Source organism: Theropithecus gelada, chromosome 13 (genome assembly GCF_003255815.1).
Source record: "Theropithecus gelada isolate Dixy chromosome 13, Tgel_1.0, whole genome shotgun sequence".
Taxonomy (NCBI): Eukaryota; Metazoa; Chordata; class Mammalia; order Primates; family Cercopithecidae; genus Theropithecus; species Theropithecus gelada.
In genome coordinates this window covers 57,619,448-57,633,350 of record NC_037681.1, presented here as the reverse complement: position 1 = coordinate 57,633,350, position 13,903 = coordinate 57,619,448, and the positions used below count along the sequence as shown (strand labels likewise).

The 13,903-nt window shown below is 38.2% G+C and overlaps 1 protein-coding gene across 1 annotated transcript in view; it reads left to right on the top strand.

Moving 5' to 3' along the window:
- Nucleotides 1-13,903, top strand: part of CEBPZ (CCAAT enhancer binding protein zeta) — a 28,424-nt gene that overhangs the window by 715 nt on the left and 13,806 nt on the right. Inside the window, exons 2-8 of the mRNA XM_025354904.1 lie at nucleotides 1,961-3,453; nucleotides 6,866-7,097; nucleotides 7,710-7,893; nucleotides 9,792-9,880; nucleotides 12,562-12,615; nucleotides 13,172-13,274; nucleotides 13,378-13,446. Of these exons, the coding sequence (XP_025210689.1) occupies nucleotides 1,961-3,453; nucleotides 6,866-7,097; nucleotides 7,710-7,893; nucleotides 9,792-9,880; nucleotides 12,562-12,615; nucleotides 13,172-13,274; nucleotides 13,378-13,446 (2,224 nt within the window). The remainder of the gene's footprint in view (nucleotides 1-1,960; nucleotides 3,454-6,865; nucleotides 7,098-7,709; nucleotides 7,894-9,791; nucleotides 9,881-12,561; nucleotides 12,616-13,171; nucleotides 13,275-13,377; nucleotides 13,447-13,903) is intronic.

Sequence of the window (13,903 nt, the reverse complement as noted above, 5' to 3'; positions counted from 1 at the left end):
TTTTTGGAACATCCTAATTAAGGGACAGAAACAGTAAACAAACTTTTAAATACATAGTACAGCAGACACGGGGTAGTGCGAAAGGACGATAAGGAGTGGGAGCGCGTTAGTATTAAATGAGATGATCGACAAACACATCACGGAGATGTTTGAGCAGAATCCTAAAGGAGAGGAAGGAGTGAGCCATGTGCCATTCTGGTTGGAACAGAAAATGCAAAGACAGGCAGAAGAGTGCCTGACCTATTCCATGAGCAGCCAAAATGCCAATGTAGCAGAGGCAGAGTGAGGTAAGGGGAGAATGGTAAGAAATGAGGTCCAAGGGGTAAGAGGGCAGGCTTTTGCTCTGAGTTTGATGCAAAACCACTGGAAGATTTTAAGCAGATAAGGGACAGAAATTAACTTTGTTTTTAATATTATTTTGTTTGGAGACTGGACTTTCAGGGTGGAGGAGTTGGTTAGAGATAAGTAGATTCACAGTTTTGCTCTGTGCTTGTGTATATTTAAGTTTTGAATAGGTAATATATACACATGATACACGTGATACAAACTTTAAAGATACGTAGTGAAAAGTCCAATTTTTTCCACTTTTATCTCAGCCGTAACAGTTGCCCTGATAGGAAGCAATTATTTTTACAAGTGTAGTTTATATCTTTCAGGGATACTGTATACCTTTTCAAGCATATACATATTTATGTGTATGAAATACGCGTGTATTATTTTTTATATGAATAGTACCATATATATATACACCTATCTCTATATTTTGCTTTCTTTTCTCTCTTAGAAATCCTTCTATATCAGTGCATGAAGTTCTGTGTTATTGATATGGCTGCATAAATCATTTTGTCTGTCTTAATTTATCTAACCAGCCACTTATTGTGGATATTTAAATTATTGCCAGTCTTTCACTATTTTAAATAATACTACAGTTAATAACCTTAATCGTAATATTTTTTTCCCCACTTTTGTAAGTGTATATGTAGTCCAAATTTGTAGAAATGAGCCAGGCACAGGGGCTCACACCCATAATCCCAGCACTTTGGGAGCCGGAGGTGGGAGGATACTTTCAGTCCAGGACTTTGAGACCAGCCTGGACAACGTAAGGAGACCTCATCTCAAAAAAAAAATTTTTTTTTAATAGCTGGGCGTGTAGTCCCAGCCACAGGCTGAGATTGGAGGATCACTTCAGCCTGGGAGGTTGAGGCTACAGTTCAACCATGGTCAAGTCACTGCACTCCAGCCTGGACAACAGAGCAAGACCATGTCTCAATCAATTAGTTAATTTTTAGAAATGAAGCTGCTGGGTCAACAGATGTGTGCCTTGTATTAAACAGTCGTAATTGGAGTTGACAAATTGTCCTCCATGTAGGTTACACTCACATCAGCCATGTATGAAAGGGCCGTTTCCCCCACCCCTTCCCCAGCATCACCTGTCATTGTATCTTGCTCATCTTGCAATGTATCTTTGCTCATCTGATAAATTAAAAGATGGCTGTATCATTGTGGTTTTAATGTGGATTTCTCTAAATGTCAGTGAGGTTGAGCATCTTTTCATATTTTTAAAGAACCTTTTTTTTTTCTATGAACTGTTCATATCCTTTGCACATTTTTCTTTGGGGCTGTCACTTACTGATGTGTAGAAATTTTTATATTAAGGTGTTAAACCCAATTACTTTGATAGGAGTTGCTTGTATTTTTTTTTTCCAGTTTATAATTTGTATTTTTTCCTATATCGAAATAAAAAGTGTGTGTGTGTGTGTATGTGTGTGTGTGTGTAAAAGAAAGAGAAAGAAAGATAAATTTACTTATCCTTTACTTTGTGGACCCTGAGTTTTATGTCAAATTTGAAAGGATTTTTCCAATTCTGAAATTATTTTTAAAATTATGTTGTGTTTCCTATTATTTTATGATTTTATTTTTCACATTTGTAATGTATTTTTAACTTATATTTTTAATGCAGCAAGATTACCTTATGCTGGCTGCTTTGGATGAGAATGAGGAAGTGATAGATGGAGGCAAAAAAGGAGTAGTTGATGACCTTCAACAAGGTGAATTGGAAGCATTTATTCAAAATCTTAATTTGGCCAAGTATACAAAAGCTTGCTTAATTGAAGAAGATGAACCAGCTAAAAAAGAAAATTCCAGCAAAAAAGAAGTAAAAATACCTAAAATAAATAACAAAAATACAGCAGAAAGTCAAAGGACATCAGTTAATAAGGTGAAAAATAAGAATAAGCCAAAACCACATTCTGATGAGAACAGCAGTACCACACCGAAAGTGAAGAAAGATAAACAGAACATCTTTGAATTTTTTGAGAGACAGACTTTGTTACTTAAGCCTGGAGGCAAATGGTATGATCTGGAGTATAGCAATGAATATTCCTTGAAACCCCAGCCTCAGGATGTTGTATCTAACTACAAAACCCTTGCTCAGAAGCTGTATGAGCATGAAATCAACTTATTCAAAAGTAAGACGAATAGTCAAAAGGGAGCCTCTTCTACCTGGATGAAAGCAATTGTGTCATCGGGGACACTAGGTGACAGGATGGCAGCCATGATTCTTCTTATTCAGGATGATGCCGTTCACACACTTCAGTTTGTAGAAACTCTTGTGAACCTTGTTAAAAAGAAGGGCAGCAAACAGCAGTGCCTCATGGCCTTGGATACTTTTAAAGAGTTGCTTATCACAGACCTTTTGCCAGACAGTCGGAAGCTGAGGATTTTCAGCCAGCATCCTTTTGACAAACTGGAACAGTTGTCCAGTGGCAACAAGGACTCAAGAGATAGAAGATTGATATTATGGTATTTTGAACACCAGCTGAAACACTTAGTGGCTGAATTTGTGCAGGTCTTAGAAACTTTAAGTCATGATACATTAGTAACCACTAAAACTCGAGCCCTTGCAGTGGCTCATGAGCTGCTTTGTAACAAGCCTGAGGAAGAAAAGGCTCTTCTTGTGCAAGTGGTAAATAAACTGGGAGATCCTCAGAACAGAATTGCCACAAAAGCCTCCCATCTGTTAGAGACATTACTTTGTAAACATCCCAATATGAAAGGAGTTGTGTGTGGTGAAGTAGAAAGGCTACTCTTCCGCTCAAATATCAGCTCCAAAGCTCAATATTATGCAATTTGCTTTTTAAATCAAATGGCTCTGTCCCATGAAGAAAGTGAACTGGCTAACAAATTAATAACTATTTACTTTTGCTTTTTTCGGACTTGTATAAAAAAAAAAGATATTGAATCAAAAATGCTTAGCGCCCTTTTAACAGGTGTTAATAGGGCGTACCCTTATTCCCAGACTGGTGATGACAAAGTGAGGGAGCAAATTGACACACTGTTCAAAGTGTTGCATATGGTGAATTTTAATACCAGTGTGCAGGCTTTAATGTTGCTTTTCCAAGTCATGAATTCTCAGCAGACAATATCGGATCGATATTACACCGCATTATACAGGTAAGAACATAGCATTCCAATATGAGACGTGAACTATAACTTGATGTACAGCACAGGCAGTGCCCTCTGTGGGGCAAGAGAAAGAGTTAGAAAATTGGATTTTAGGCCCCCTTAGCAGCTTGCTGCTCGCCACCTTCAAGTAAGTCACTTAATCTTTGTTTCCCTGATGGACACAAATTATATTCGCTGCTTTGAATACATTTTTCATTTTGAGAAGTTGTAAAATACAGAAAAATACCCAAAAGAATCATTCATATCTACCAGCTAGTATTTCAGAATTAACATTTTGCTATATTTGTTTTAAGTCTTTTGGGATATTAAAGAAATAAAATTGCAGATATAATTGCAGTTTCCGTCTTCCCATTCTCAATCCTGTGTCTTTTCCCTGCTGTCTTTCACACAATTGAATGCATTCACACAGTAACTCATTCAATAAGTCTTTTCTGAATGCCTACAGTATGGTGCCATGCTCTAGGTGCACAGGAGGCACAGCGAACAGAAATCCCATCCCTGGAGGCACTCACGTTCATATTGGGTGAGGCAGCAGAGAGAGGAGCTGTGGTAAACAAGAAAGTATGTTAAGTAGAGAGTTTTGGGGGGTGCAGGGTTTTTGTTTGTTTGTTTAATGGAGATTAAGATTTTCTTTACTGGCCGGGCGCGGTGGCTCACGCCTGTAACCCCAGCACTTTGGGAGGCCGAGACGGGCGGATCACAAGGTCAGGAGATCGAGACCATCCTGGCTAACACGGTGAAACCCCGTCTCTACTAAAAGTACAAAAAACTAGCCGGGCGAGGTGGCGGGCGCCTGTAGTCCCAGCTACTCGGGAGGCTGAGGCAGGAGAATGGCATAAACCCAGGAGGCGGAGCTTGTAGTGAGCCGAGTTGCGTGCCACTGCACTCCAGCCTGGGTGACAGAGCAAAAGACTCCGTCTCAAAAAAAAAAAAAGATTTTCTTTACTGAATTTTGCAACTCACTCATTGAGGCATATTTTCAGCAATGTGTAAACAGTTTGGAGCTGTTTAAGAGGCAGTAGAACATAACTGTGTTCAAGAAATTAATATATTTCCTTCTAATTCATTTTTATATATTTACATAGATAATCTTGTGAGAAAATGTAGAGTAGTGGTTAGTATCTTAGACTTAAGCCACGCTGCCTAGGTTTGAGTCCCTGCCATTAGTTTTCTGTGTAACTTTGGGCAAGTTACTTGATCCCCACTAAAAACCTATTGGTAGACATAATTCATCCCATGTTATCATGCCTAAGTGGATTTGTCTGTAGGATGGAGAGAAAAGCACCTATCTCATGATTATTATGAAGATTTTGAAACTTGCACAAGATTCTGCAGCTTGTAAATGACAGAACTGGGGCTTTAATGAAGGTGGGGGGTTATATGTGTTAACCCATGTAATCTTTGTGTGTATGTGAAGTGCTTAACAGTGCCCAACACATAGTGCTATGTGAAATGTTGGCTGCTATCCTTATTACTGATACTCATACATGTTTCTTTAGTTTAATCCTCTTAACAGCTCTCCAGTGTGTGAGGTACAATAATTTGTGCAAGGTCACACAGATATTAAGAGACCAAGTTAGGTGGCAAATCCAGGTCCACTTGCTGTAGAGTTCATGACATTTCATAGCACTGATTGCTCTGGTCCACTAAAAAGACTCTCAGAAGCCTTTCCACAACTCTTTGAAGTAATAGATACTTAACATCGTTAATTTGAAAAGAGTTCCAAGACTGAAAATGTAGAGGTTTCGGGGTCTTGAGTTTTTTGTTTGTTTGTTTGTTTGTTTTGAAGGGGGGTGATTTGATTATTTTGAACTTTTGATGGTCATAGGAATTTTTAATTTTTAGAAAGTGTTGGAAACATTTTTCTGTCTCTATTTAACATCATAGTCTAACATCTCTGAGAAAGAGTATATTTTTAAGTTTTTAAAATCACTATTTGCCAAGAGCTCTTGCAGATGGAGTTTCTTAACGGGCCTTTAGGCCTTCTTAAAGTGTTTGTTTGCTCTTGGTTTTATTAAGAATCCTTCACATTAAGAAAACCCCTAGTTAATTGAGGGATAAAAGAAATGACATGATTTGGTTTACAAAAATATTTATCAAAACTTTAGGAAAATATTTCATGAAATGATAGAGACATGTCCCTCTAAATTCTTCTCAAATGTTTCTGTTGATGTGAGATGGAATTTATGCCTAAAAATAAGTTGCAAACTGGATGGAAATGTTGGAAATTTTAAATGTAAAGAGAGAAAATTGAATAATCCAGAATATCCCAGAATATTACCAAAAGGGTGATATTTCCCAGAGTATGCAGAGCAATAGGAAAGTGCTTCACAAGCTTAAGTCTCTTCATTTCTAGTATTAGTAGGAAAAAATTGATGGGAATACTTAAAACAAAGGAAGTAATGATTCCAGGTGTTAGTAGAGCTAATCTGGAGGATTGTGTTAATTCTGGGTGTCATAATATCTGGAGGTCTAGACTGGTTGGGGACATGTGTAGTAGTCAGCATCTAGAATAGAGAATTTTTAAAGTATCATGAGGTCAGAGTAGAGCAGCCTACAGAAGACAGACATTAGGGAGAGACAAGCACATAATAACTAAATAGATTCAAGTATTTGGATAACTGTCTTGTAAAAGTATTAACTGCCAGGCACTGGGGTTATAACAGTGAATAACACAGGCATAATCCCTATTTCACTGGACCTTGAGAGAAAAGGGAAAGGCAGGGAAACCCAGTTTGTGAAACTATGAAGGACACAAACATGGAACTGAGAGAGAGACTAATAGAAGAACCAATTTTGGATACTGTGGACTTGCAGAGAGTTGGAGAGAAGCACTCTGGGCAGTGAGAATAGTGTGTATGAGAGAGATGTTACACAGCTAGTACATTGGACTAGAGATTCTCTGAAGTCCTTAGAATTTAATTTTCTGCTATTCATCTATGGTCTTCACTAACACCATGAAGAGGCGGCCTCTGGTCACCCTGCTAGTAGGCAGTTATACAAGGACAAAAACCCAAATCTTCTAATGTTCTGCTTTCATGGGTCAGTTTCCACTGTCTGGTTTTAGATTAGCTTTTCTGGTGGGGTTCTATGAATACTGTTAGGGCTGTGCCCTGTTGATAGAGAAAACAGAAAAACACTTGGAAAAGAGTTTTTCTTTTTTCATTCCTGTGGGTGGTGGTGGTGGTGTCGTTGTTATTGTTGGTTTTTCCTGGTGCCATCATCATCCTTTTCTGGTCATTGACTTCCATCTTACCTCTTAGGGCAAGGTCTCTTGTTTTAATATAAGCAGCAAAGTTATCCCTAACTAAGATGAGGTTAGTAGCTGTTTCTAATATGTGACTGTTGATTGTGGAGCTGGTTTTATACATAAATATTTGACCTTGGTTTTGTTTTGCAGGAAGATGTTGGATCCAGGGTTGATGATGTGTTCCAAGCAAGCTCTGTTTCTTAACCTTGTCTACAAATCTCTGAAAGCTGACATTGTGTTGCGCCGGGTGAAGGCTTTTGTGAAGAGGTTACTTCAAGTTACTTGTCAACAAATGCCACCATTTATATGTGGAGCTTTATATCTTGTGTCTGAGATCCTTAAAGCAAAACCAGGTTTAAGAAGCCAACTAGATGATCATCCGGTATATTTTTCAACTGCTTTTTAAATTGAGTGGGTGCTGAAATATATTGGTGGTTTTTGTTTTGTTTTTCTTTGCTTCACATGACAATAACCTAGTTCTCTGGACCATATGAGTGTGAGTTCTGGAATAGGACAAACCTAGATTTTAGTACCAGCTGTACAGTTTACTAGGTGGGCATGTTGCTCAACTCTTCTACTTGCAATAAACTATACTATACTAGAAGTTACCATTGTATGGGATTTGGAAGACTATAAAACTTAGTGGACCTCTTAAGTCGTCTTCGTTAACTATGAAATGGAAATAATAATAGTAGCTACCTCATAGGGTTATTTACAAGTCAGAAATTTACTTGAGGGCTAATTGTTTTCAAGTTATAGAGTCCCTAGGGCTCAGGGGTTCTTAGCTCAAAACTTAACTGTGTTATGTTTAGAAATAAGGATGTGCTCTCCTCTCTTGTTTAAATACCACTGATGGCCATCATTTTACTTTATTAGAACTTTCACGTTTCACCAGAGTTGCAATAAGTAAAACTCTACATCACATAATGGAAGACAGACTTTATTGCAACTTCTAGTTGATTTATGTAGATTTATGAAACTATGTGTTTGTTAGGAGTCTGATGATGAAGAACATTTTATTGATGCAAATGATGATGAAGACATGGAAAAATTCACTGATGCAGACAAAGAAACAGAGATGGTGAAAAAACTTGAGACAGAGGAAACGGTTCCTGAAAGTGATATAGAAACCAAAAAACCAGAGATTGCTTCCTGGGTGCACTTTGATAATTTGAAAGGTGAGTTTTTTAAATCTTTATTCTCTTGAATTTTTAAACCAGGGAGTTTGTTTCTCTTTGATTTTCATAGAAACTAGCATTCTACCATTTTACTTATTTATTTATTTATTTATTTAGAGTCTCACTCTGTCATCTAGGCTGGAGTGCAGAGGCACGATCTCGGCTCACTGCAACCTCTACCTCCCAGGTTCAAGTGATTCTCCTGCCTCAGCCTCCCAAGTAGCTGGGATTACAGGCGTGTGCCACCACACCCAGCTAATTTTTGTATTTTTAGTAGAGGTGGGGTTTCACCATGTTGGCCAGGCTGGTCTTGAACTCCTGACCTCAGGTGATCTGCCTGCCTTGGCCTCCCGAAGTGCTGGGCTTACAAGCGTGAGCCACTGTACCTGGCCCACAGTTTCTTAAAGTAATATTTTAGGGATAGAAAACTTTCTGTTCAAGATAGAAACTTTAAGTGGTTTCCTATACACACACCAAACTAAATTAATAGGATGTTAGAGTCAAAAGAAATCTTAGAAATGCAGCCTCTTCATTTGAGGCTGTAAAGAAAACACTAGCCTTGAGGTTCAAGAAATGTGGTGCCAGACCCATTTCTTCAACTTGCTTTGGGACTCACGGTCAAATTAATTCATCTACAAATTTCAATTTGTGAAGTACAAAAGAGAAGTCTGATAGCTGCCAGAAAAGTTTGAGAAGAATCCATCAGTTCCCCTGAAGACTAAACTGAGAGAATAATCCTTTAGAAGGATGAAGAGCATGGGTGTTGGAAGGTAGTCAGTTCCTCGTTCTGAAAATCTTTGTTTTAAATTTTTTAAATCCTGAGTTTCTGAAAACATGAAGATAATGGCAGACCTGTTCCACGTGAGAATTATTTCTGGGCATACTTTCATGACAAATATTTGGAGCACTCTAAAGCCCCAAAAGACTTTAGACCTAGTTCATCTTCGTATTATTTCCATCTTAACGTTTCCAACCTCTTTGACCCCAAAATGGGTACCTTTTCTTGCTATTTAGAAAAGGGAGAAGTTTGGGGTTTTTTGGGTTGGTTTTTGATTTTTTTTGAGACGGGTCTCACTGTCACCCAGGCCAGGCTGGAGTACAATGAGCCATTATGGCTCACTGCAACCTCAAACTCCTGAACTCAAGTGATCTTCCCACCTCAGCCTCCCAGGTAGCCGGGACTACAGGCTTGTGCCACCAGGTCTGGCTAGTTGTATTTTTTGTAGAGACGAAATCCCACTCTCTTGCCCAGGCTGGTCTTGAACTCTTGGACTCAAGCAGCCTTTCATGTTGGCTTCCCAAAGTGCTGGGATTATAGGCATGAGCCAATGCGCCCAGCCAAGGCAGAAGTTTTGAAAGGGAGCTTTTAGTTATTTTTGAGTCAGGGTCTTGCTCGGTCATGAAGGCTGGATCACAATGGCATGATCTTGGTTCACTGCAACTCTCATCTCCTGGGCTCACGTGATCCTCCCACCTCAGCCTCCCGAATAGCTGGGACTACAGGCACACACTACCACACGTGGCTAGTTTTTTTTGTTGTATTTTTTGTAAGAGATGGGGTTTCACCATTTTGCCCAGGCTGGTCTCGAACTCCGGGACTCAAATGATCACTGGCCTCAGCCTCCCTAAGTGCTGTGATTACAGGTGTGAGCCACTGCACCTGGCCTTGAAGAAAGCTTTTAGTGGTTGGGATAAACATGTTCCCTGCTTTATTCAAGAGCCGATGCTAGCTCAAGTACCAAGACAAATTCTTGAGGGAGCTCAGTTTTTAATCTAGGTTGCTTAGCTAAGTAAGAATGTTGGAAATATCTGTTGAGAATATTAATGGTGGTGCTTTTAATGACCTCTTGGGCTAGGAATAAAGCATTTGAGAAATCGTATTTTTTTGTTATTCCTAGGTGGGAAACAGTTAAATAAATATGATCCATTCAGTAGAAATCCTCTGTTCTGTGGAGCTGAAAATACAAGTCTTTGGGAACTCAAAAAGGTAAAATAATTTCAAATTGTGTTTTAATTCATTTATGGTGTATATTTTTGCCCTCGTGGATGTAATGCCTTGAAGTTTTTTTTTATGATAATTATAAGCATTAATAAACATTAAAAGTCCACATTTGGGGGAAGGTACTATGCGAGGTATTCATTTTGTAGAAAATCTTAAATGTGCATGTAAAATAAGGATATTATACGTGGGTTATAACTGTTGCTTTTTGTAGGTAGATTATTGCATGCAGAGTTGAGAAAATGGATAAATTTTGCTTTATTCATTAGATATGTCTAAAAAGTTTTGTGATAAATTTTTTTGTAAATAAAGTTACTTTTCTGAATTCATAAGAGGAATTCATACTTCTAATAACCTTTCTGTGACTTTTGTGTAAAGCCAATAAGTATCTTCCTATGCAGCTATTCTCAGAGTGTGGCCAGACCTCTAAGAGTTCCTGATATCTTTTTAGTGAGTCGGACACAGCTTTTTTTTTTTGGACAGAGTCTAGCTCTGTAGCCCAGGCTGGAGTGCAGTGGCACAATCTCGAATCACTGCAAGCTCTGCCTCCCGGGTTCACGCCATTCTCCTGCCTCAGCCTCCCAGGTAGCTGGGACTATAGGCACCCGCCACCATACCTGGCTAATTATTTTTGTATTTTTAGTAGAGACGGGGTTTCACCATGTTAGCCAGGATGGTCTTGATCTGACCTCGTGATCCGCCTGCCTTGGCCTCCCAAAGTGCTGGAGTTACAGGCGCGAGCCACAGTGCCTAGCCCACAGCTCTTTTCATAGTAATACCAGTACATTATCTGTTCTCATCACTGTGTTGACAGTGGCACTGATACTATAAAATAAATGATAGGTAAAATTGCTGCAGCTTATCCTGAATAAAGACAGCACCAAGCTGCATCAGAAGCCATTATATTCATCACTGCCACATATGTGCAGTTTAAAAAAAAGCCAGTATAACTTAAGAATGATGACACAGGGAGAATTATTGATTTTAGTATCTTGACCCTAAAGTACATATCTTTTTAGTATTTTGTGTGCATATATAGCAAGTATGCGTAACATACCTCTGCTGCCTACCTAAAGTGTGAAGGTTGTCACGTGTCTCAAGGACAAGTGCTTACCAGTTGTTGCAAGCTCATCTAGCTGCTCTTTCATGAAAGACTAACTGACAAACTGGTTTTTCAGACTTAGGTATTTGGGAGACATTTTCTTGAAAATGAATGAAACAAAAAAGCTGGCAGTGTTTGTTGTCAACAATAAAATTCAAAAATAAAGCTTTCGAGCAAAGATTAAAGTGTTAAAAATCTTGTAACCACCACCTTGGGCTTGACAGTTTCTTAATTTATAAAAACTTTACTGATGAAATCTGTGGTTCTAAGAATGTGATTTTTGTGGTAAAGTATAATGAAATGTGCCAACATTTGGAAGGACTGCATGTGGTATTTTTTCCAATGACCAATGCACAATGTTTCAAATCCTTTTTTTTTTTGAGACAGAGAAGGCTCTGTTGCCGCCCAAACTGGAGTGCAGTGGTGCAGTGGCGCAATCTCGGCTCACTGCAACCTCCACCTCCTAAGTAACTGGGATTACAGGAGCATGGCACCATGCCCAGCTAATTTTTTAATTTTTAGTACACACAGTGTTTTGCCATGTTGTCCAGGCTGGTCTTGAACTCCTGACTTCGTGTGATCCGCCTACCTCAGCCTCCCAAAGTGCTGGGATTACAGGCGTGAGCCACTGTGCCACCTGAATATTACAAATTCTTGAGTGGATAAACGATTGATTCAAAGTAGACCAAATAATTTTAAGTAGCAAGTACCAAAAGCCAATTGAATATGGGTTTCAGATTCCATATTACAACTAATCTTTGGTTTTGGTATAGTACTAAAGAAGAAATTCACAGTTATGTGAAAGATTTTTTCTACACGTGTGAGGCCAGATTTTCTATGTATATTTCAACATGGAATATAGAAGCAGATGAAAGAATCACTGTCTTCTGTTAAGCCAGACATTAAAGAGATTTGCAAAACTGTAAAATAATGCTACTCACTATATATTTTGTCCTGAAGCATAATTATTTTTCATAAATATGCTATTTATTAATATGTAGTAGCTTTGTTGTTTTAATGAACCTACAAGTATTTATAATTTTTCTGTTTATTTTTATAACACACGTGTCTGTAGATATAACCCTGTTAAATGGAAACTGATGAAATTTTTGGTTTTTAAGTGTATGAAATGGTCCTGAGACCAAAATGTTTTGAGAATCACTTGTTTAATGTATTGGCTTAAATTTCAAATTTTTGCATTTTCTTTGTTGTTGTTGTTGAAATAGGGTCTCGCTCTGTTACCCAGGCTGGAGTGCAGTGGCGCCATCTCGGCTCACTGCAGCCTCAACCTCCTGGGCCCAGGCACCTTCCACTTTAGCCTCCTGAGTAGCTGGGACTACAGGTGCGCACCATCATGCCCTGATTGTTTTTGTAGACATAGGGTTTCACCATATTGCCCAGGCCGGTCTCAACTTCTGGGTTCGAGTGATCTGCCTGCCTCAACCTCCCAAAGTGCTGGGATTACAGGTGTGAGCCAGCGTACCCAGCCCGATTTTCTTAAATAAGCTATAAATGTACTAAGTGTCAACCTTAGAAATATTGATATTATTCACATTTTTCTTTTTAGTTATCTGTGCATTTTCATCCCTCTGTGGCCCTTTTTGCAAAGACCATCCTTCAGGTGAGTCTAAAATATCAAAAGATGAGAAATAAGAAAAAAGTAGAATCATTTTAGATAATAATTGGTCATACAGTGTTTAACAGAGAATCTTGTACATTTTACTGCTCGAATAAAGGAGCAATGACTTGTTTCGTACAAAACAGCAGATAATTTTTCCCACTCTGAGTTGAATGGAAGCAATAAGACATTAGAAAGCCACAGCAGTTATTTATTTATTACCTTGTAGCTCCTCTCCTGGAGAAAGACTGCCTCACTTTCCCATTTGCTGTATTTGCCACTTCAGGGTTTGGTTCGTGATTAATGGTTAGATGGCCTACATTTTTAATATTATTAGTCTATCCATCAAATCAATGTTACATTCTAGAATATGTGTGTATATGTATCTGTGTGTTTAATTTCTTAAGTATAATGTGCATGAGAGAGATATTTGAAGAGTCATTTATTGCATATTTGTATCTTCAATACAATGTAATAGAAGTTATCTTTTTCTTTTTTCTTACCTGGATGCATAGATATAATTTGAATTAAGTTTTTAAATTCCCCCTCCACTTTTCAGGGAAACTATATTCAGTATTCGGGGGACCCCCTGCAGGATTTCACTCTAATGAGATTTTTGGATCGATTTGTATACCGAAATCCAAAGCCCCATAAAGGCAAAGGTATGCTTCTATTTAGTGAATTATTTGGTTTTCATTTTTCATACATAATAATATGAGCTTATAACTAGGTTTTGCATTATACTGTCATAATTTTACATTTCAGAAAACACAGATAGTGTTGTGATGCAGCCGAAAAGGAAACATTTTATTAAGGATATTCGTCATCTTCCTGGTAAGTATAAAGCTTAGACAGTTGAAACTGAAAAGACAGTGTAAGACAAAAATGCATAAATTGTATTATTCTTTGTTCTAATTTATCAGAATAAAACCTGAGCACCAAAGACATTATCCATCTTTTTTTAACGTTATTACAGCAAATTTGAAACATGTTCAAAGTAAACAAAATAGTATGATGAACCCCCCCAATTACCATCACCCAGCTTTGACAGTTATCACCATTTTATCATCCATAGCTTCATCAACAACCCCTGTGTATATAATTACTATTGCTTACAATTCAGACCATCTGAAAGCTCTCTAACATTAGCTTAGAAGCACAAAAACCCACAGCTGGTTTTGTCACAGAGCATCATTTTAAACTTAGTTAATAACCTACTTCTATATTCGCTAGCCATCTTCTGGATCTGAGTCTATTCTATTCAATGCAGACACTTCTTTGCATACCAGAT